Genomic DNA, 20,596 nt, shown 5'->3' with positions numbered 1-20,596 from the left:
CGCGTGCGTGGGTCGGAACGGCGGCAGCGCTGCCCCGGCGGCTCCCACCACGGCTCCGCGGCGGCGGAGCCCGGGAAGCGCCCCCCCGCCGATACCGCCGTCCCCGGTGGCGCTGCCTCGCCCGTGGGACACAGGGCACGGCCCAGGCCGGTCCCCGTGGCGGGGGAGGGGGGGGACCGCGGGGGCGCGCCCCGTCCAGCCCCGCCGGCTCACGCCGCCCGCGGCGGGGCCCCGCCGGTCGCGGGGGGTCCCGGGGAGCACCGGTCGGACTGGCCGCCGCTCCCCCGCCCCGCCGGCCGCCCGGCCTCTGCCGCCCTCTTCCCCATGAGCCCCACGAAGAAGTCGTGCATGTCCCCTGCGGAGAGACCCGCCGTCAGCGCCGCGGGGCCCGGCTGCGGCGCCGGGACCGGGACCGGGACCGGGACCGGGACCGGACGGGACTTACGCTTCCGCGGAGCCGCGGGGGGACCTGGAAGAGACCGAAGCGGGTGAGCGGCGCCGGCGGGGCGGGGGCCGGGCCGGGCGGGACCGGACGGACCGACCCTCCGCAGCCCACCCTGCCTTCGGCCCCCTCGCCCCCGGTCCTCACCGGCGTCCTCCTCCCGCAGCAGCTGCAGCACGGCGGCGTAGGCGGCCCCGGGGCTGCCGCGGGCTCTCCAGGGCAGCGGCTCCGGACCGGGCATCGCCTGCGGGAAGCGAAGCGGGTGAGCGGGGAGGGGGCCTCTGGGGTTCCCGGGAGGTCCGCCCGCCGCCTGCACCCCCGCCCCGACGGCCCTACCTGTGCGGGGGGCGCGGGGCCCGGCGGGGCGGCGGGGGGGCGGCGGGCGAGGGCGAGCGGCAGCGCCAGGACGAGCAGCGTCACCAGCGCCGGGCGGCTCCTCATCCTCGGGGTGGGGAGCCTGGGGGCAGCGGTCAGCGGCGGAGCGGCGGGGCCCCGGGGCCGCCCCGAGCCAGCGCCCCCTCCGCGGGGCGGCCCGGGACGAGCCCGGGACCGGGCCAAGCGCTGGGAAGGGAAAGCAGCGACACGGGAGACGGGGGGGCCCCACCCCTGTCTGCGGTCGGAGGAACCGCGCCGCTTCCCGGGGTCGATGGGGAGTGGGCAGTAAATTCTTCCCCCAGTTGCGGGCTGGCAGCACTCTGCCAGCGTCTTGGGCAGGGGGGGCTGCAGCCCGGGGCTGCCTCACAGGGGTGCGGGGAGGGCACGCTATGGGGGATGCATCGCAGAGGTGTGGGGGGACATGGCTCCACTGTGGGCCTGGGGGTCCCGTGCCACCGCTTGTGCCTGTGGTGCCGTGTTTGCGCGGTCACACACCAGCCGGACCGTGCAAAGACGCACAAAAGGGCGAGTGCGGGCACACCGAGCTCACGCAGGCAGGCTCGGACTCAGTCCTGCACCTTCACCCCTATTAGCACACACATGTGTCCCCTGACACATGCACTGGCACATGCACGCTTGCTAACAGTCAGATCCCAGACCCAGACTTGCTTCCAGAGCCCCCCCCAAGCCCTCTCCGAATTCAAGTAGCATCTTCACCTTGTCTCTCTTCCCGGCCCATGCCCTCCCCACTGCCTTCACCAACTTTCCCCTCCTCCCTTCTGCCTTCTCCCAGCCCGAACTGGGTGAGGATGGGATGCAGCAGCCCCCCAGGAACCCCAGGAAGCCCCCAGGGCCGGGTGCTGCAGGGGCACAGACCTGCTGAGCCCTCAGGTGTCGCCCAGTGCAGAGCTGGGGGCAGAGCGACCCTCGCCGCTGGTGGCTGCAGAGCGGGAGACACGGCGAGGTGAGGTGGGCAGTGGCTGCAGGCTGCGACGATGGCTCTCCCAACACAGGCTCAGCCAGGAGGCGAAGTACCGGGGTGCTGGCTGCTGTGCGGAGTTAAATAAGGGGCTCTGCCCATGGCATGGCGTGGGTGGGCGAGAGGAGAGCCGCCAATGGGGGCCGGGGGGGGTGGTACCCCCACCCTGCAGCTTCACGCCCACACAGGCACCGTGTCACCGACAGGCACCCGTTACACACGCAGTCACACCGCAACACAAGCGCGCCCACGCAAGCACACCAGCTCCCCACTGCGCCGCAGCGCCCCGTGGTAGGGGGCCAGCACGCAGGCACTGTGCCCACGCAGCCCCCGGCCCCTCCTTGTGCTGCAGGCATGGGGGACACGCACACCCGAGCACGATGCAGCCGTTGGCACGTGTGGGGACACACGTGGTGGGAGCGGTCCTGTCTGCCACACTGGCACAGTTGCTGGCGCTTGCTCTGCAGCCGGGCTTTAGGAGGTCTCACACCACAGCAGGGATCAGCCAGGCTCCCACCACACACACGCGATGCACACGCACGCACGTGCATGCGCACGTGTTCACCTGCACACACATAAAACTCCTCAACTGCACACGCAAGCACGCATGTGCCCATACACACGCACACTCTCTCTGTACTGCACACCCTACCTGTCTCCCCCAGCCCCACTCTGGGGCTCCTGGCCTGCCCGGTACGGTGCTGCCTACGGGGAGCCCTCCCGGCTCTGATAGGCCCTGGCAGCCCCAGGTCCAGCCCCACATGCCTCTTTTCCCAGACCCCTCTGTGACCCAGATGGGGCCAGAACCACCAGCGCCAGCCCCCCCTGGCCCCAGCCCAACTTGGCCTCCTGGGAGCCTGGGCTTGATCCTGCATCCCCAGCCACCCCAAGTGTCTCTGTCCCCTAACCCCAGCCAGGAGGCTGGGGTGTGCAGAGATGGAAGATGGGGAGGAAAAGTCGGGGGGAACCGGAGGGACACGAAGGAAGGGGGAGCACGCAGGCCAACGAGCGAGAGCCACCAACTTCAGCCTGAGCAACAGGCGGCTGCACTGGCAGCTGCGGCAGCCCCACGGGAAGGCGGCCTGGCAGCGGCGGCTCACGTGGCAGCGCAGCCCGGGGCAGGGCAGCATCTGCAGTGCCGGGGACGTTAATTAAATCGGAGTCTGGCCAGAGACGGCCTAATTAATTAATAACACCTACTTGTGTGGTGCCAAGTGCGACGCAGCCGCGAAGAGCTGCGGTGCCCCAGGCTGCGGCAGGCTTGTTTACGGCTTTCGCCCCTCGCCACACACGGGCAGGAAGGTCCCTGCGCTGGGACGTGACACAGCCTGCAGCGGGAAGCGGGGGGAGCCCTCGGAGCCGGGGCACGTCAATGCCATCAAGTGCCCCCGCGCACACGCACATGCCCCCCCCAGCTGCACACGCTGCCCAAGTGCCCTGGCACGCGTGCCTAGATGTCGTCCCCCCCCGTGCACGACAAACCGCATCGATGCTCCAGGGCCCACCTGGGAGCTGGTGCTGATGCTGATGTGATGGGGAGTTGTCAGCTCCTGAAGGTAATGCGAGTGACGTGTGGGGACAAGAAAAAAAAAAAAAACCAACCTCTCCAAGAGCTTGATGAGCACAGGAGAGAAAAGGCAGCGAGGGGGGTGGCTGCTGCAGGAGCTGTGTGGGGACCCCGGCTCCTGGGGGCTGCAGGACTGGTGGGGGTCCTGCAGGACCTGGGCTGCAGTGGTGGCACTGGGGCCGTGCAGTGGCTCCCCTCTGTCCCCCCGCTCTGCTCCGGGCCACAGCCCCGGTCCCCAAATGCAGCTCCAGCACCAGCCCAGGAGCCGCAGTGCTAGACTGGGGAGGGCTGCTGGTGCAGGGGTGCGGCGGGGAGTGTCTTGCACAGGGGGTCCTGCAGGAGGGTGGGGGGAGACAGGGACAGCCAGTGCAGGCAGGCAGGTGCTGAGGACCTCACGTGCCAGCCACCCGCGGCCACCCAGAAATTGCCTCTGCAGCAGAGCGAGCTGCTTTCCCACTTAATGGGAAAAGTGGCTGCAATTTGGGGCCTTTCCAATCGCTGTTGAGCAGAGCAGAGCAGAGCGCCGGCCGCAATCAGGCGGCAGGAAAGGTGGGTGGCCAGAGTGGGGGGGCTCCATGCCTGGCGCCAGGCTCTGCCCCTGCCCTGCCACGCCGTGTCCTGGGGCTTTGGCACCACTGGGTCTCCCTGCCTTGCCTGAAACGGGGGTACCTGCTGCAACGCCACCCGCGTACTGACACCAGAGCATCTGTTTAATGAGTTTGCAGCAATTCCTGGGTGGTGCAAGGACCGGGCCGGGCAGGTGGATGACACAAAGAGGGGTGGGTGGGGGTCCTGGCAGGGGATGGCGGTTCCCTCAGTGGACCAGGACCTCCATCTTGTGGCTGCCCCGCTTCTTGCAGATGGGGACGTTGCTGCCCACCTTGGCCGACTCCACCACGGTGACGGCCACATCGCCCTTCTGGAAGCGGGTGGAGAACCTGGGGGGGGGGGGCGGGGCAGGCCAGAGGGGTGGGGTGAGGTGGGGACATGCCCAGCCCCGCCCCACCTCCTGCCCAATGAGCTGCCTTCCTTACACCCACCTCTCTGGGGCTGCCTGCTACAGCTGATGCCCCACCCTGTGGACCCTACCCTTGCAAGCTCCACCCCCACAAGCCTCACCCCGTCCTACCCCACCCTTGTGAGCTCCACCCCAGACACCACCCTGCCCCACCCTGCAAGGTCCACCCCTGCAAGTCTTGCCCCACCCTGCAGGCCCCACCCTTGGTAGCTCCACCCCCCCACCCCACCCGTACTGGTCGGTGATGTGCAGGGGTAGGGCCTGGGCAGTGGTGTCCATAAGGGTCTGGTGCAGGCGGGTGATGAGCTCGATGAGGTGGTCGCTGACAAGCAAGAAGTCGCCCTTGGCTCCCCCCGTGGAGGTCTGTGAGGAGCGGGGGGTGTCAGTCCCACCAGGGATCCCCCGAGCCCCCAGGGATGCCCCTCCCCGTGTACCTCCTTGAGGTGCAGGGCCAGGAAGCCATCGGAGAAGCGGGTGACGGAGACGCTGCGGATGTCGCCCAGGCTGAGCACGGTCTTGGGCTGGGCAGCCTTGGGGTCGGCCAGGACCAGGTGCTCGGTGGTAAGCAGCAGCAGGCGCGGGACCGTCTGCGGGCGGGGGGGGGTCAGCATGGCCCCGTATGCCCTCCTGGTGCGGTGGGGACAGGGAGGGGACTCACCTTGCCGCTGGCTCTGTTCACCTTCCTCACAGTGTCGGCCATCACCAGCTTGTCCTTGGCCACGGCATGGAGCTTCTGGTACTTGGGGTTCTGCGTCAGCCCCAGGTACTCGCCTTGGAAGGGCTGCTGCAGGCTGGAGATGGAGACCATCAGCCAGAGCTGCCCCATTCCCCCCCCCGCTGCCCTGGCAGCCCCCAGCCCTGGCACCTTTTGGAGTAGAGTGTCTTCTTGTCCTTGAAGAGCTCACTGGCGCAGAGCTTGGCCTGCAGCAGAGCCCTGCGCTGTGGCGTCAGCTGGTCTCGGTACTTCTTGCACTGCCGAGGGAGGGGACGATTCGGTGCTGCTCAAGACCCCCAGGCGGGAGCTGGCATGGAAGAACGCAAGGTCCCAACCGGAGCGCCCCCACCACCCCGCCCCCTGCTCCCACCTTCCAGTGGTAGAAGATGCTCCTCAGCTCCTGGTTGGCGTCAGTCAGGAACCTGTATGGCGCGGGGGGCCAGGTCCGGTCCGTCACCACCAGTGGCGGGAGGTTCCTTTCCAGGCTCACCAGGAACTTCTGTACCTGAAGTGACAATGCGGCAGGGGGTCAGGAGGGTCCCCGGTCCAGCCCCAGGGATGGGGGGCTAGAAGGTGCCGTGCCCCCCCTTCCCCCCCCGGCCCTGCTCACCAGCCGCCGGTAGATGAAGTTGGCCAGGCGGGCGCTGGCCCCAGCGCGGAAATACCTCCTGTACGCCCTGCGGACCTGCCGGAGACAGCCGTCAGCGGCGGCAGCAGTGGGGACGCGGGACCTCGCCACCCTCCTGTTGCCACCCCCCATGGGACCCCGGTGTGTCCCCCCTCCCCGTCCCCATTTGGCCCCAGCGGAAAGGACAGCTGCTCCAGCCTGACAGGGTGGGCAGGAGCCAGGGTGGGCAGACAGACAGACAGCCCTGGACACAGCGGTGTGGACAGCAGGACAGAGGCAGCGCACAGGGCCCCGCAGCCAGGCTGGCCCCGTTACCTGGTACCCTCTCCAGTAAGCGGCGATGGTGGCAGCGGCCGCGTGACGGTGGCACTGGAACTTCAGCTCCCGGAGGAGCCGGCGAGACTGCGAGGGGTGAGAGCCCAGGGAGCCCGAGGCAGGGAGAGACCAACACAGATAGGGAGCGAGCGGGAGAGAGGCAGGAGAGAAGGACAGAGATGGGGAGAGGAGATGAGTCTGGTCCCCCCACAGGGCACGTGGAGCCCCCAGTCCCTCCCTGCCAGGCACCCCCCACCCCGCTGCCCATGCTGCCCGCGCTAGGAGACCTGCTGGCCCCGGCCAGCGGCCACGGGGTGCCCAGCACTCACCTTCCAACCCCGCACGTGCGCCTGGATGATCAGCGCCGACCGCTTCATCTGCCTGTACTTGTTCTTTTGCTGTGGTGGGGAGAGCTGGGGTGAGCCGGGGTGCTTGGAAGAGCCCAGGGGGCCCTGCCCAGGGGGTGAGGGATGGGGCAGGGGAAGTGCAGCCAGGACCCCCTGCTCCTTTCTCACCATGTGGCCCCGGAACCAGGCGGAGATGATGATCTGGCTCTTGCGCATCTGCTGGTAATGCATTCGGCACCGCCAGCCCCGAAACGTCTTCTGGATCAGGGTGGCAAGCTGGACCACGCGCTCCTGGCGCTGCCTCTCCATGTCAAAGAGCTGGGGACAGCCAGGGTGAGCACTGGGGTGCCAAGCGGGGACAGGGACCCCCGGCCCGGAGCAACCTTCGGGGGCTGCGGCATCACCCAGGAGCCCCCAGGATGGGCTCGGGGCTGCCAGCGGGGCAAAGGGCTGGCACCTGCTCTGAGAAGGTCAGACCCTGCCCCTCCTGGCAGCCCAACTGCCCCATAGCAGGGTCACCCCTGTGCCCCCGCTCTCCCATCCCTGGACTCACGGTGCGTGGTGAGCGGATGAAGATCTTGGTGTGGCCGAACGCCAGCTCCTCGGGGGGGAACGCCAGCTCTGCCAGCAGCACCTCGGCTCCATCCCTGCACCGTGGTGGGAGACGAGGCCGGTCACAGCCCTGCAGCCCCTGGACCGGGGAGGGGGCTGCCAGACACGCCCATGGCCTGTCCTAGCCCCGTACCTGTCGCTGCCAGCCCAGCGGGGCCAGGTCCGGGGGCTGAGCATCTTGTAGCGCTCCAGGAAGGGGCCGTAGAGCTGGCGGAAGGCGTAGCCTGCCCGCCGCACCCGCACGTTCTCCATCAGCCCCAGGTACCGGATCTGCGCCAGCACCAGCTCCGGCGTGAAGAGCATTGCCGTTTTGGTCTCGTTGGGCTTGATGCACCTGGAGGGAGCAGCAGTGGGCTGGGAGGGGGGTAGGGGGTCCCACTGGCACCAGGGCTGGGGTCGGGGGTCCCCCCAGGGGCGGTACCTGATGTAGTTGGGGTTCTTGGAGTAGAGGTTCTTCATCAGCGTCGTCACCGAGGCCTTGAACTGGAAGCCGGCAGTGGGGGGCAGCTTGAGGGAGACCTTCTGGGGGTCTCCCTCGGGGAAGAGGGAGCGCAGCAGCGCGTGCCGGGCGGCCCACATGGCCTGCGAGAGGTCACGGAAGAGCAGGTCGTTGTTCTTCTCAATGAAGCCCGTCACATTGTAGGTCACCTGGGCGCAGGAGTGGGGTCAGCGCTCAGCGGGGTGCATGGGGGGGCCACGTTTGGGGAGGGAGGAGGGAGAGAGCGGGTTATGGTTCAGTGCCTCTGACCCCTTTCCCAGTCCAGCCCCACAGCTCCCATGCAAAGCTGGGAAATGGACCCAGGGGTCCTGGCTTCCCCTGTTGGGGCTGGGGCTGTGGGTGCCAGTGGGTGACCGTGGCTGCTGGCAGACCTTGCCAGCGTAGTGGTGGATGCGGAAGCATTGTGGCGGCAAGCTGGCGTCCATGACGCGCCGGGCGTTCTGTGTCTCCTTGCTCTCATAGTGCTTGTGGGTGGCAAAGAGTTGGTTCAGCTTGGTGAGGAAGGTGTCCTCATTGACCACACCAGGCCGTAGGCACTCCTCGTCCAGCATGGCCAGGATCCCACACTTGCTCTGTGCCGTGATAGACAGCGTCACCCCAAAACAGCCCCGGCCCTGAGCAGCAGCTCCATCGAACCTGGGCTGCTCCAGGCTCTGCTCATCCCGAACTTGCACCAGGTGTGATGGAGGGGAGTTGGGACCCCAATCTGGGACCCCTGGGGGGCAACTCACGTTCTCGATCAAGTTGCAGATGATGCTGTTGTCAAAAAACTCCACTGGGGTCCACTGGATGCCCTAGGAACAGACGGGGGTCAGATGCACAGACCTTCCAGCCACATGTCACATGGACCACCTGGAACCTGCCCCACGGACAACCCCCCCAGCTATTGTGGGGCAGGAACCGGACGTCCGGCCACGGGGCAGGGATCCCAAATCCCTCCCTGCCTTCCTGCTATTGAATCCGTTCCCGGCAGGGAGCGGGGCGAGGGAGGGACGTGCTGTGGAGCTGTCTCCGGCACTTCCCCATCCTCAGGGGGCCAAGACTCCTCGGAGGCTGTGCTCTGGCAGGGGTAGAAGAGCTGCATCCAGTCTGACTGGCACGGGACGGGCCAGGGTTACCTCTCGGACATATTCCTCCTGCTCCTCCTTCAGGGTCATCAGGATGAAGATCTGCTGCAGCTTCTCGTTGCAGTAGTTGATGATGAACTGCTCAAAGCTGTTGTCCTGCAAGAGAAGGGTCCTGTGTAGCAGGTTTTGCCCAAGTCCCCGGCCCTGCCACATGTCCCACCCACTGCCCCGGACCCCCCAGCAGCAGGATGGGGCCGGGTGGGCTCTGTGCTCACCTGGAAGATCTCAAAGCCATAGATATCCAGGACGCCCATCACCTTCCTCTGCTTGCCTGGCTTCACCTGGGGAGACAGCGGGGTGCTGAGCTGTGTCCTGGTCCTGTGTGGGGTGGGGGTCCAGGGCCCCATCCTGGATGGGGGGGCCAGTGCCTGTCATCCTGGGCACTCACCTGGATGCTGGCGTTGATGCGGTTCACCAGCCAGTCGAAGAGGCGGCTGTAGATGTTCTTGGCCAGTGCGTCCCGGCCGTAGTAGCCCTGGAAAGAGGGGTGAGGGGCTCATGCTGGCTCCTGGGGGGCTGCCGGCCATCAGCCCGTGGGCAGGGGATGGTCCCGCTCACCTGGGGCACGCTGAGGGTGGTGAGCACCGTCTCGTCCCGTGCCTTCACTGTGCGGGAGCACAGCGCCCGCTCCAGCCTGCCGGGGTCCAGCCCGATCAGCTCGCAGATCTCCTGCAGCTCTGTGCAGGGAGGCAGCGGTGCCAGGGCCGAGCAGGGTGGGGGGGTGAGAGCCTCCCCCACTAACCCGCCCCAGGCCCATCCCCATCCCTGCACCTACCCTGCGGTTCAGCGATGCTGCAGGCCTCCATTCCGCTGGCCTGGTAGCTGCTGCTCAGCTGCACGTTGCCCAGCTTGAGCACCACTGCCGTCACCTCCAGCAGTGCCATCATCTCAGCGGGCGAGAAGCCGATGATCCTCATGGCATCCTGGGGACGGACACAGGCAGCTCAGGGGGATGGGGTTGGCCCCAGGCTGTTTTGGGGGGGGGGGTGTGTCACGGCTTCCCTGCTCCCCACGTCCTGGCCAGTGGTACCTGCGTGGCATGGAAGTTGGCCGCATCGTCCATGCCGGGCAGGCCAGAGCTCTCCCGGTTCAGGTAGCTGTAGTGCCGGCAGTCCTGGCGGAGCTTCAGCTGCTCTGGGGGTGGCAGGGAGGAGGCTGCTCAGCCATGGCCCCCCCAGGCCCCTGGTCCCCCCCAAACCCCCCCATGCTGGGGGGCCTGGACCTACGGAGCTGCTGCACCGAGCCCCCGGCTAGGAGCTGGTAGAAGATGTGGAAGTTCCTCTCGCCCTTCACGTGCCGGACGATGCGGGATTTCTCCAGCAAGTCTGCAGGCAGGGGTCAGCGTCACCAGCGCGTGTGAGGTGGGACCCCCCCAGGATGGGTGATCGGTACTCACAGTTGCTAATGACCCCTCCCAGGGGCTCCCCCTTGAAGTCAAACTCCACGTCCATGTACTTGCCCTGAGGGACGGGGCTGGGGTCAGGGCAGGGGGACCCCACGGCGGGTGGCAACTCCGCTCCCCGTGTCCACGTCCACGTCCCCTGCCATGCCTCCAGCCCCATCAGGGTCCACGTGGACCTGGCAAGGTCTGGCCCTGCTCCCCACGGGACGTGGCTCCACCGCCCTGGTTCCCCCGTCACTTACAAATCGGGAGGAGTTGTCGTTGCGGACAGTCTTGGCGTTTCCAAAGGCTGCAGGGGGAGGACAGGGTTACAGCGTTGGTCCGGGGGGGCTGTGCTGAGCCCTGGGATGGGCACAGGGTGCCAGGCGCTTACCCTCCAGCACGGGGTTGGACTGCAGGAGCTGCTCCTTCACCTTGTCCACCTCCTCCCCTTTGCTGCACACAGCCGCCACGTAGGACATCACCAGCTTGCTGGCCTCTGCAAGCAAGGTGCCATGGGCGTCGGGGCCATGAATGCCCACCAGCCAGCCCCCTGAGCCCCTCACAGCCCTGTGAGCACCCAGCAGCAGCCCTGGTTCTACCTGTCTTGCCGGCCCCACTCTCGCCAGTGATGAGGATGCACTGGTCCCTGTCCCGGTCCCGCAGAGAGCGGTAGGCATCATCGGCGATGGCATAGCTGGGGGCGAGGAGGGGTTACAAGGGGGCTGGAGCAGACCGTGGGCTTCAGAAAATGCTGTGGCTGTGAGGCCACCCCGAGCGGACTCCCCCAGAACCCCATGCCTCAGGCTTGCCCATGGGTGAAGCCCTTGGCAGGGTGCAGGGGGACTGAGGGACCCTGCAGCTGCTGGGCTCCCTGAGCTCACATGTGGGGCTTCACAGCGAAGAAGTTGCAGTTGTGGTACTCCTGCACCTTCTCAGGGGTGTAGATGGGCAGGGACCGGTAGGGGTTCACCGAGATGACCACGTTTCCAATGTACGTCTGCGGGTAAGCAGGATGGTGTGGGTGTAAGCCAGGAGGACCCAGCCCAGATCCTGGTGCTCCCCACTCCATACGCTGCTCCCCATCCCAGACCACCCCTCCCTCCCTGCCCCAGACCCCCTGCCCCTGGCCCGGTGCCCACATAGATGTCGCTGCGGCGGAAGCGCTCCTGCAGGGTGTGGAGCAGCGACTCCTCGGTCAGCGGGTCCAGCAGCACCAGGTCCCCAACTGCCGCGGCATCCAGCAGCGAGTTGGTAGCTTCCATGGCCGGGTGGCTCCGGGGCAGCTGGGGCAGAGCGGAGGGAGGGCTGCAGCCATGGACATGCAGCCCCTTCCCCAACCCCCCCCGCCCCCCAGTCCTCAGCAGCCCCCATGCCCCTAGCTGCCCCCTGCCCTTAAAGGCTCAGAAGGGCACCAGGGAGAGTGGTGTGCCCTGGCACCCAATGGGCATGGACCCACTGAGACACATGGCAAGGCTTGAAGCACCAGCTGAGCCTGGCACAGGGCAGGGCAAGATGCGGCCCTTGGCCAGCGGGATGCTGCTGGGACCTTGGCTGCTCCCTGACCCTGCCATGCCCCGCTCTCCCAGGCACTGTGCTGGGGCTGGCAGCCCCTGGGGACCAGGGACAAGGCAGTCACACATCCACAACGGCACAGAGGACTCCTTCCCAGGACACTGTGGTGCCCAGGACCCTGTGGTAGGGATGGTGGCTCGGGGCAGGGGCAGGACACTGTGCTCCTGCCCACCGCTGCAGGGGAAGCAGGGGCCAGGCCAGGAAACGTGGACACCTGCACCCTATTCTTGGGGCAGGGATGAATTCAGCCTCTGCTTCCTCTCTGCTTCCTGGCAAGGGGAAGCCGGGGTGGGGAAGGGACAGGCTCAGGGCTGGGGGAGCCCAGGTCCCCCTGACAGCCCTGCAGCCAACAGCACCCAAGGGCTCTCAGGAGAAACAGTGCTGCTTTCCCCCCACACTCCACCCATCCCTCACCCATCCTTACAGAGCAGCTGCATTCCCTGGGGTGACCTTCACCCTCGCTTTACAGCCCCGGCACAGGTTGTAAACCCAGCCCCACTTATCGGCACCCAGGGAAAGTTCACGAGCGAGGAGGTGGGGAAAGATGGGGCAAATGGGGCAATGAAGATGGCTCCATCAGGAGCTGCCCCGCTGGCAGCAGCCTCCGGACAAGACGGCAGAGCCTCCCGCAGGTCCCTGCAGCCTCCCCCTGCACAGGGCACCAGCACTGAGACCCCCATGCTGCTGGGTGTGGGACCCCAGGGTGAGCACCCATGGGTGGGAACCAGAGTAAGAGACCCCTGCCCCAGCTCCAGGGCAGCCCTGGGCTCACCTCAGTCTTCCCCATGGTGCCAGGTCTCAGAGCTCCCCATGCCCCATGGACTGGGAGGTCTCCTGGGGTGGGGGTACCCTGGGATCAGGGCTGTGGAGACAGGGTGCCCCCGGCCAGCCCCAGGGTGTGGGGGGGGCTTGGGTGCTTTAGGCTGGGAGCAGAGGGGTCTGCAACTCACCTCCTGATCACAGAGCAGCAGCAGCTCCTGGAGTGGCTTCAGCTGGGGCTGCTCAGGAGCCGACAGGGATCAACCCAGCCCAGCTCAGCCCCGGTGGTGGCCCTGTCCGGCCCACAGAGGGGCGGAGGGCCAGAGGGACCTCCCTCAGGGCACCACACCCACTCGCAGACAGGGAAACTGAGGCACAAAGCACATCAGCCAGCTGGGAAGAAGCCCCAGGCTCTTCCCCAGCCGGTGCCCCGCACATGGTCCCAGCCTGGCCAGGCTGCTGCTGCCGTGGCCCCCTCCCCAGCCCAGCAGCTTGTAGCAGGAACAAGCAGAGAATGTCACTTGCAGCCAAGCAAACAAAGGGAGCTTCCTCTCAGGGCTGTGGGAAACCAGGGCAAGGTACAGGGCTGGCAGAGCCAGGAGCCCCCAGGGCTGCTCCCAGGGAGAAGACACCTGCCCACACTGCAGCCAGGGTGAGAGACCTGTGGCCACGGGCAGTCCTGCCTTTGCTCTGGGTCTGCCGCAGGGAACCCATCACCCAGGGGCCTTTTCTTTGTCCCCAAGCACCATCCTCAGCAGAGCGAGCTCCCATGGGTGGACGAGCCAGAGTCAAGGACACACCAGAGCTGAGGGTGAGACCTGGGGTCATGGCGGGACAGACTGATGAGGCTCATTACCTACAAAATACATCTTTATTAAAAATATAATCAGTCATTAACCACGCAGTAACCATGGAGGGACACAGTAACGGAGGCTGCTCACACCAGAGCAGGGAAGAAAGCGCAGCAAGGGCAGGGGAGTAAACCTGGGACAGAAACAAACCAACAGCAAAAAATCTGGCAGCAGCGTGGGTGAGGTACGGGCCGGGCTGTGGGAGCCCAGGCCCCTGGGCAGCAGAGCAGCCGCAGGGCAGTAAGGCTACCAGAGGGCAGCTTTATTGCTTAGAAAGTTGCATAGATTGGGGCGTCCCCTCCAGCTTTGTGCTTTGGCAAGGCCAGTGACCATCGGCAGAGCCCCCTCCCCAGCACAGGGAGCAGGAACGCAGGAAGGGCCGTCCCCAGGGCACCAGCTTCAAGGGGACAGGGAGCTGCCAGCACCTAACCACCAGCAAGGCAGGGAGGAGGAAGCACATCCACACTCATCCTCAGCCCAGGGACCGCCTGGCAGACAGGAGGTGCAGGGAGCGGGAGGCTGAGCACAGCCTCTGCCACAGCAGCTGCGGGAAGCGGAGTGAGCGCACGGGGAACCAAGCAGACTTCAAGGCTGTCTTCTCCTGAGCTCTGTGACATCCACGTGGAGGGGCGGACTGAGCTGCATCTCCATCAGGGAGGCGCTGGGGTTTTTGGTATCCACACAAGATTTAAGCCAAGGCAGAGGCACAGCCCAACCAGCTGGAGCCCACTGGCTTCTTTGGTAACAGCAGGAGGAGGAGCAGCAGGTCACCCACTGCCTGTTCCCTCCCCACAGCGGCCTGGCAGCAGGCAGATGCTGAGCATGCAGGTACCGGTGGGACAGGTCCAAAGTTCCTTTCGTGCACATCACCCTCACAGGCACCTGCACGCAAGACAGAACTTTCGCTCCGTCCCCACCCCGGCAGGCAGAGAGGCTCCCAGCAGAGCCAGGGTGTCCGGCAGCCCAGAGGCAGTGGGGTGAGGAAGAAGAGCTCCCATCTGCTGGCCACAGCACCAGTGCTGAGGAACGGGGCTCAGGGTGCTTGCGGGAGCCAGATCAGCGCCCAGGCCTGGGAAGGAGGTCCCTGCCCCTACGACATGGAACTCTTAAGCACCCCCACCAAAAGGCAGGGTGGCTCCAGTCCACCTTCAGGCAGGACCAGTGTCTCACGTCTTGTGAGCAGGGCAGACCTTGCCTAGCCTGCTGTCCCCAGCTGGGACCAGCTCCCTGCATATCCCCTGCCAACACCCAGGGCAGTGCTGACAGAAGCTTTCGCACCTTAGCCTGGCAGGAGCTGCCTGGAGAATATGAAGGTGTGAGTCCCCCTCGTCCTCCTCCTCCCACCAGGCTCTGCTGCAGAGTTCACAGCAGCCCAGCTTGCGGTGGGATTGGGGTCGCTGAGAGCAGACACACCAGCTCTCCCCGCCACATGGGGCTTTGCACTCCACAGGTGTCAGGGCAGTGGGAAAGCAGCAGCAGTTCTGCCCCTCACCTCTGTGGGTCTGTGGCAGCTGACCTCAATCGGCATCCATGTGGACATGGCTCAGGGAATAACTCATGTGATTCCTGTCAAAGGAGTCATCATCATCCTCTTCCTCCTCAAAGAGCTGGTCCTCAAGGAAGATGCCACCCAGGCCGTACTCCCGCTCATGGACAGAGACCTCATTGGGAGTGACATGACAGGCACCACCCACAAAGTCAGCAAACCTGGGAAGAAGCCACGAAGAAGCGTGCTGTACACGCATGCCTGGTGGCCTCCTGCGAGGCCCTGGCACACAAGGAGCCGGAGTGAAGTGTTTCAGTGCCGAGACTGGGCGTTATCTGTCCTTTCCCTGTGGTACACCCTGCTTCCACACACCACAGACCTTCTGTGCCTCTGTCTCCCTATCTCTAAAGCCAGAGGCAACAGCACAGAGCAACCCCAGGCTTTCAGAAGCACACAGAGATCAGGAGCACACTGCCAGGGGATGATACCTCTTGGGAGACTGAATGCGGGAGACTGCAGTCCAGGCAGAGAAATCCGGGCTTCTGCAGTGGTTTCGAAGCTCCTCAAGGGCCTTGCGCGTCTCCACCTCGCCCTGGAGCCGGTACTCCTCCTCCGTCAGCAGGCGAGGGGGGCTTGGCCCGAGCCTGGCACTCTGCATTCTCCTGCCAGTGGAGCAGCACCAGTTACTGCCCGCTCAGCCGGGGCAAGACCCCCAGCTGGGTCAGAGCTGGCAGTGGGAGGAGAAGAGCATATCCCTCCAGCCTCTGCTCCTCGCTCCTGAGAGAGGCTCCCAACCACAAGGAGAAGCAGGTCACTGTCCTGCACAAACCCCAGGGAAAAAGGGATACAACACCCCCAGTATACCCACCCCAGCCCCAAACCCCAGTGAAAAAGCCCTGGTTCTGCAACACAGACTCCATCCAGCAGCTCACCCAGGCCCAACAACAGCTGGGAATCAGGAGGAAGCCGGGGTGCTTGCGGTCCTCACCTGTAGGCAGCAAAGGCCCACTGTAAGGGGTAGTCCAGGTTCTTGGTGCAGACAGCGATGACCACCAAGGCCAAGGCGATGGGATGGATCTGGATGCCTGAGTACATCAGCAACAGGCCCAAGAGCTGCAGGGCCCAGGAGAGGAGGTTGATGCTGCGCTCATTCTCCAGCGGGCCATACCTGTAGCACACACCGAAGCTCACAATGCCCACGAGCAGCAGGTAGCCTGCAGGAGAGCAGAGGGATTGGGCAGGCACAAACTGGAGGGCTCAGCCTGGCTGACAGGAGCTGGCTGAGCAGCATCTGCCAGGGCTGCAGTTAAACCTGACGCCAGAGCCCACCTCTCTCAGGACCATGAGGGCAGCGTCTGCAGCAACCAGGGGGGCAGGAAAGCTCAGCATTTTCCACCAGTATGTTGCAGCTCCAGTAGGAGACACGCAGACTGGTGAACCGGCGAGTCCGAAGGGCTCACACCTACCTAGGAGGTACTGCCAGTAGGACTTGCAGATCTCACGTAGGTTCTTGAAGATCAGCTGAAGCAGGTACAGGGAAAAGGACCAGCCTCCTACCAGCAGAAAGTAAACAGGACTTTTCTAGGAGAGGAGATGGAAAATTCAAGACAGGCTGTAGGGCAGCAGGCAGCCATGGCTACCTCCCCCCAGCTGCCAAGCCTTGCTCCATGGCAAAGCCAGACCCACAACCCAGCACCCCAAGGCCACATAAACCCAGCACCCCAAGGCCACATACTCCAGCACTCTCACCAGAATGCCCCTATAGGTGTTGAAAATGCTACTGCTGCGAGGTCTCTCACCCCAGACAGCTTGACACTCACCTTGGGCATGACCTTGGACATCATGTAGACAAGGATGAGCAGGGAGGCCAGCAAGCCAAAACTAATCCCAGCCGAGTAGTAGAAGAGTTGGCTCCTGCAGAGATCACACATGTGCATAAGGTGTTTTACAGTTCATGGATGACTGTGCGCCAACACACCCGCTGGGAGCAACCCCCTGCAGGCTGCAGAGCCAACCAGACACTGCCCACCCAACCCTCCTTGTCCCCAGCTCACAGGGAAAGGAGGCGACTCACCTGCTCAGCATGTCACCACAGAAGAACAACAACAAGCCCAGGAAGGAAACCAGGAACAGCTTAGGGTCAAAGCCTGGAAAGAGAGTGAATCCAGGTTGAGAGGAACCCCAGCAAGGTACCCTCCAGGTCAAGCTCCAGCCTGCCACATGGTCACAAGTACAGAGAAAGGGCAGCATCCCAGGCAAACCTCCAAGAGCCCCAGATTCCCCCACTTTATATCCCATGGACAAAGACACACTTCCCTCTGCAGGCCCATTTTCCTTCCCAAGGAAGGACCAGCCCTGCCAGCCCTCAAACCATAAGCTTGCCTGGGCACATCCTCGTTGGCCTCTTGAGAGCGCTGGTGCAGCCCAGGCCCACCTCCCACCCCAGGAGCCCCTGCCACGGAGCAGACGTACGTCGGAAGAGGACAACACAGTACGTCGTGCCGGCCTCCAGCAGCTCAACCTTCAGGCAGGTTTTGTTGCTGTAGAGATCCACATCGATGCTGGTGTCATTCAGCTTCTCCTTCAGGAAGGAGAAAATGATGTTCCACATGTTGAACTCCTCCAGCTCCTCCTCGCTGTCCACCTGGGTGACACGGATCATCCGGCTGCTGTTGACCCGGATCTGTACAGGGGAGAGAAGCAAACAGGGACATGGCCACAGCTGCTGGAGGGGCTCAGCACAGCCAGACCTTGGAGGACCTGCCTTCTCCTCTCACCTGTGTCCTTGTCCATATGTCGTGCCATTGTGGGACACGGGTGTTGGTGTAGCAGAAGTGGCGAGAAGCTGAGTGATGGTACATGTGGCCCTCGTGGAGCGGGATCACCGACTCCCTGGCATCTGTGCAACACAGAGCAGAGGAAAGGGATTCAGCAATGCAGACCAAACACGAGGCCCCTGTTCCCATCTGCTTCAGACACCAAAACACACGGCTCCACTTTCCTTGCCTGGAGTTCCCCCAGTTAAGCATGCTCTGAGTAGATAAAAGTCCTTCCTCCGTTTTCCTCAGAACACGCTGTCTGGCTCTTTTCTGGGATAAGCCCATTCCTGGGACTGTCAGAAACAGCACAGACTCATCCCTGCTCCCCTTTCCAGCTCGACTCCTCGTTCTAGACCCATCCCCATCTCAGGGAAAACTAAACTGGAGCACGCCTCCTGCACGAACTCGCCCACTGAGGTGAAGGAAGCTCCCAAATCCCACAGAAGGCCCAGCCACACCGGCAGATCCGTACAGCGAGATGCCGCAAGCCCAGTCTCTCCGGCACCCTCTGCCACAGCAGCGGGCCGCATCATCACTCAGGAGGCCGGAGGCCCCGGGGAGCGCTCTGCGAGTGGGTGGGCTGTTCGCCGGGGCTCCCCCCACAGGGGGCACAGAGCCACGCGGTGCGGCTGCTCGCCCGGTGGAGAAACACCGCGACGCAGAACAAGGGGCGGCTGCCCGGGAAGAGCCGGGCGGGGGGCTGCGTTCGACTCGACCCCTCCTCCCCCTCCCCACCGCTCCAGTCGGGAGCGGGACTGCGTGGGGCGGGGGTGTGTGTCCCTCGGCGGGCAGCGGGCAGCTCCCCCTGCGGCTGCCTGCGCGGGAGAGGCCGAGGGAGCCGGGAGGGTGGAGGCGGCAGCGGGGCTCGGCCCCTCCGGTCACGGTCGGTGCCGCCGCTTCCAGCCCGCTTTCCCGCTCCGCTCCAGGCCGATCGGCCGCAGCGCCTTCTCAGGCGGCCGGGGGGCCGGCCCTCCGCCCACCAGGGAACGACGCCATAGGGCAGCGACCCCGGGCTGGACCCCGATCCCCCCCCCCGCCGCCCCGCCCGCCGCCGCCCCGAGCCCCGCCATGACGACGCCGCCCCGCGCACCTGCACCCCCCAGCAGCGGCGGCGGCAGGAGCAGCAGCACTAGGACCCCCAGGAGCCGCCGCCGCCCCGGAGCCCGTTTCATCCCTCCCGCCGCGGCCGCGCCGCCGACTTCCGCTTCCGCCGCCGATCACCGCCCACCCGGTAACGGCGGCCGAGGGGCAGGCGGCAGCCAACGAGAATGGGGGGGGGCTCGCGTGGCGTCATCGTGGAGTGACGGCTGAGCCGACCTATCGGAAGGCCCCTGCGACCTCACTCGCGTCCCCTCCACTGCCTGCCGCGCTGACTGACAGGGCCTGCACCCTATCAGCGTAGCTTGGGCAGGAACCTGCCATGGTCCCGCTCTCGGTTACCACGGTGACCAACAAGCGCGCCAGTCAACCCAGAGGCACGCCCAGCCCGTAGCAACCGCGAGCTCCGCCTTGGAAACGGTTCTGACAGGCACGCCCCTCAGCCTATCAGAGCACAGGCCCGCCACGCCACGCCCTCCCGCCCCCTCCCGAGCCCCGCCTGATTGACATGCGCTTCCTGCTATCAGGAAGCGGTCTCGCGTTGTTTTTGTGAGGGGTTCACGCGTGGGGGAGACGCAGGTCCCGCCCCTCAGCCCCCCACGGCCGCTCCGGTCCCGCAGCCTCGGGGGCCGCCTGGACTCGCCGTGCTGTGCCGCGCCCGGGTCGGGGCTCCGCCGGGGCGGTGGCTCAGCCGGGCCGCGGGTGGGCGTGGGCGTGGGCCCGGGACAAGGAGCCTTTCTCCGGCCGGGCCGCGAAGCCGCGCCTGCCCCGGCGGGGGACGGACAGCCCTCGGGGGGAGCAGGGCAGCCCGGGGGGGGGGGGGTCCCGTTGGGCCCGGGCGACCCCCCCTGCAGCGGAGAGATCCTGCATCCCACGGGCGAAGGGTCGGCTCGGCGAGGTCGCGGGGCGCCGCCAGCCCCGGGAAGGGGGGTGAGCTGCCCCCCCCGCCCCGTGGGTCCCTCTCCGTGGGGCGGCGGGCGCCGGGACGTCGGGTGCGCCGGCCGCCCGTGGGCGGAGAGCAGGCTCGGGCGGCCCCCCCACCCCCCTCGGGCCGTGGGCGGCGGAGCCGGGAAGCGGCGGGGCCGTGGGCGGAGGATGTGCGTCAGCCGGGGGCAGCGCCGGGCCCTGGGAACGGCCCCACCGCGCCGGACGCCTGGTCGCGGAGGGGCGTGGGAGGGGGGCGGTGGGCCGAGGAGGGGAGGGGGGGGAGCTGGAGCTGGACCCCCGCGTTGGGGACTCTGCCCACGGGGGAGCCACGGCTGTCCCCCGGCGCACCCCACTCCCCCCAGTCCCGGGGACGTGCTCCGGGCCCCGCCACGGCCCCCCCCCGGGCAGGAGTGCGTGGGGGCGGCTGGACCCACGCCAGGAGCCCGGCCGCGCCAGCCGCGGTATAAATAGCGCTGAGCCACGCAGCGCCGGAGACGGGGTGGGGGCCGTCACCCTCCCGCGGGGACCGGGGTGCTGCGGGTGGGGGGATTTAGTGTCCCTTTCTCCCCCCCCCCCCCCCCCCCCCAAGAAACCTCCCTCCGCTCCCTGTCTCGCTGCTCTGGGGCAAGGCCTGCGCCGTGGGGGTGTTCACCCTGAAGCCTATCAATGGCAGCCTGTGTCTGCCGGTGACCGGGAGGCTGAGACACAAACTGCCAGCCCTTCGCAAAGGGCTCTGGCGCCCCGGCAGCCGGGACGGGACGGGACGGGGGTGCTCCTGGGATAAGGCCGGGGGAACGGGGACGGCGGTGCCCGGGAGTATCGCCACACCTTGCCGGTTTGCTGCTGGAACCGGAGGTGCTGCGAGCGCAGCCCGCGGGACCCCGGCCGGCGGGGGGAACGGGGAGCTGCACCCTCTGGGGACCGCCAGGTTCCCGCGGACACGGCCCCATGTGCTGCCGGCCCGGGGTGCCGGGTGCCCCCGCGAGCACCGGTCCCCGCACACCTGCGGGTCCAGCCCGGGGCCGGGGGCTGCGCGAGCCCCCCGACCGGCGTCCCCTCCGCCCGGCGCCGCCTCC

At 66.4% G+C, this 20,596-nt stretch overlaps 3 protein-coding genes across 5 annotated transcripts; all 3 read right to left on the bottom strand.

Annotated features, from left to right (window-relative positions):
- Nucleotides 1–209: 209 nt before the first annotated feature.
- Nucleotides 210–1,805, bottom strand: LOC126046653 (tachykinin-3-like). Its single transcript, XM_049819347.1, has 5 exons — nucleotides 1,694–1,805; nucleotides 779–899; nucleotides 590–686; nucleotides 446–469; nucleotides 210–355 (listed from the first exon to the last, which is right to left on the bottom strand). Exons 2-5 carry the CDS (start codon nucleotides 881–883, stop codon nucleotides 210–212), a joined length of 372 nt encoding a protein of 123 aa, XP_049675304.1. The 5' UTR covers nucleotides 884–899; nucleotides 1,694–1,805.
- A 2,335-nt stretch (nucleotides 1,806–4,140) lies between these two features.
- MYO1A (myosin IA) lies at nucleotides 4,141–11,270 on the bottom strand. The gene is made up of 28 exons (XM_049818598.1): nucleotides 11,148–11,270; nucleotides 10,890–11,005; nucleotides 10,608–10,702; nucleotides 10,400–10,504; nucleotides 10,269–10,315; nucleotides 10,021–10,084; nucleotides 9,851–9,949; nucleotides 9,655–9,758; nucleotides 9,400–9,547; nucleotides 9,183–9,301; nucleotides 9,013–9,099; nucleotides 8,840–8,905; nucleotides 8,616–8,720; nucleotides 8,229–8,291; nucleotides 7,869–8,069; nucleotides 7,420–7,646; nucleotides 7,132–7,332; nucleotides 6,940–7,033; nucleotides 6,555–6,704; nucleotides 6,369–6,437; nucleotides 6,040–6,126; nucleotides 5,707–5,781; nucleotides 5,467–5,601; nucleotides 5,247–5,353; nucleotides 5,040–5,172; nucleotides 4,816–4,968; nucleotides 4,617–4,744; nucleotides 4,141–4,301 (listed from the first exon to the last, which is right to left on the bottom strand). Exons 1-28 carry the CDS (start codon nucleotides 11,268–11,270, stop codon nucleotides 4,178–4,180), a joined length of 3,225 nt encoding a protein of 1,074 aa, XP_049674555.1. The 3' UTR covers nucleotides 4,141–4,177.
- Nucleotides 11,271–13,196: 1,926 nt separating this feature from the next.
- Nucleotides 13,197–18,703, bottom strand: NEMP1 (nuclear envelope integral membrane protein 1). Of its 3 annotated transcripts, none has more exons than XR_007508374.1 (10): nucleotides 18,586–18,703; nucleotides 17,454–17,575; nucleotides 17,149–17,359; nucleotides 16,751–16,823; nucleotides 16,497–16,590; nucleotides 16,143–16,257; nucleotides 15,665–15,890; nucleotides 15,165–15,338; nucleotides 14,469–14,897; nucleotides 13,197–14,072 (listed from the first exon to the last, which is right to left on the bottom strand). XR_007508374.1 is itself a non-coding variant. In XM_049819255.1 (10 exons), the coding sequence occupies exons 1-9, from the start codon at nucleotides 18,665–18,667 to the stop codon at nucleotides 14,708–14,710; spliced, it is 1,287 nt and encodes a 428-aa protein (XP_049675212.1). In that variant the 5' UTR covers nucleotides 18,668–18,703; the 3' UTR covers nucleotides 13,197–14,072; nucleotides 14,683–14,707. The 3 variants fall into 3 exon arrangements, 2 of the variants coding, with proteins under 2 accessions (XP_049675212.1, XP_049675211.1); XM_049819255.1 differs by having other exon boundaries at nucleotides 14,683–14,897; XM_049819254.1 differs by having other exon boundaries at nucleotides 13,197–14,897.
- Nucleotides 18,704–20,596: the final 1,893 nt, after the last annotated feature.

Source organism: Accipiter gentilis, chromosome 16 (genome assembly GCF_929443795.1).
Source record: "Accipiter gentilis chromosome 16, bAccGen1.1, whole genome shotgun sequence".
Taxonomy (NCBI): Eukaryota; Metazoa; Chordata; class Aves; order Accipitriformes; family Accipitridae; genus Astur; species Astur gentilis.
Note: the sequence above shows the minus strand (reverse complement) of the source record. Positions and strands in the feature narration are given on the sequence as shown.

Bases quoted from the DNA above. Each gene is read 5' to 3' on its own strand.
- NEMP1 (XM_049819254.1), bottom strand. From the start codon at position 18,667: ATGAAACGGGCTCCGGGGCGGCGGCGGCTCCTGGGGGTCCTAGTGCTG. The intron at 16,824-17,148 runs GTACGTCTGCTC...CTCTCTTTCCAG, and splicing joins CTGTGTTGTCCTCTTCCGAC to GCTTTGACCCTAAGCTGTTC. The intron at 15,339-15,664 runs GTGAGGACCGCA...CTCCACTGGCAG, and splicing joins TGGGCCTTTGCTGCCTACAG to GAGAATGCAGAGTGCCAGGC.
- MYO1A (XM_049818598.1), bottom strand. From the start codon at position 11,270: ATGGAAGCTACCAACTCGCTGCTGGATGCCGCGGCAGTTGGGGACCTG. The intron at 10,505-10,607 runs GTAGAACCAGGG...CCTTGCTTGCAG, and splicing joins GAGTGGGGCCGGCAAGACAG to AGGCCAGCAAGCTGGTGATG. The intron at 10,316-10,399 runs GTAAGCGCCTGG...CTCCCCCTGCAG, and splicing joins GTCCAACCCCGTGCTGGAGG to CCTTTGGAAACGCCAAGACT.
- LOC126046653 (XM_049819347.1), bottom strand. From the start codon at position 883: ATGAGGAGCCGCCCGGCGCTGGTGACGCTGCTCGTCCTGGCGCTGCCG. The intron at 687-778 runs GTAGGGCCGTCG...CGCTTCCCGCAG, and splicing joins GCCCCGCGCCCCCCGCACAG to GCGATGCCCGGTCCGGAGCC. The intron at 356-445 runs GTAAGTCCCGTC...GTCTCTCCGCAG, and splicing joins CCCCGCGGCTCCGCGGAAGC to GGGACATGCACGACTTCTTC.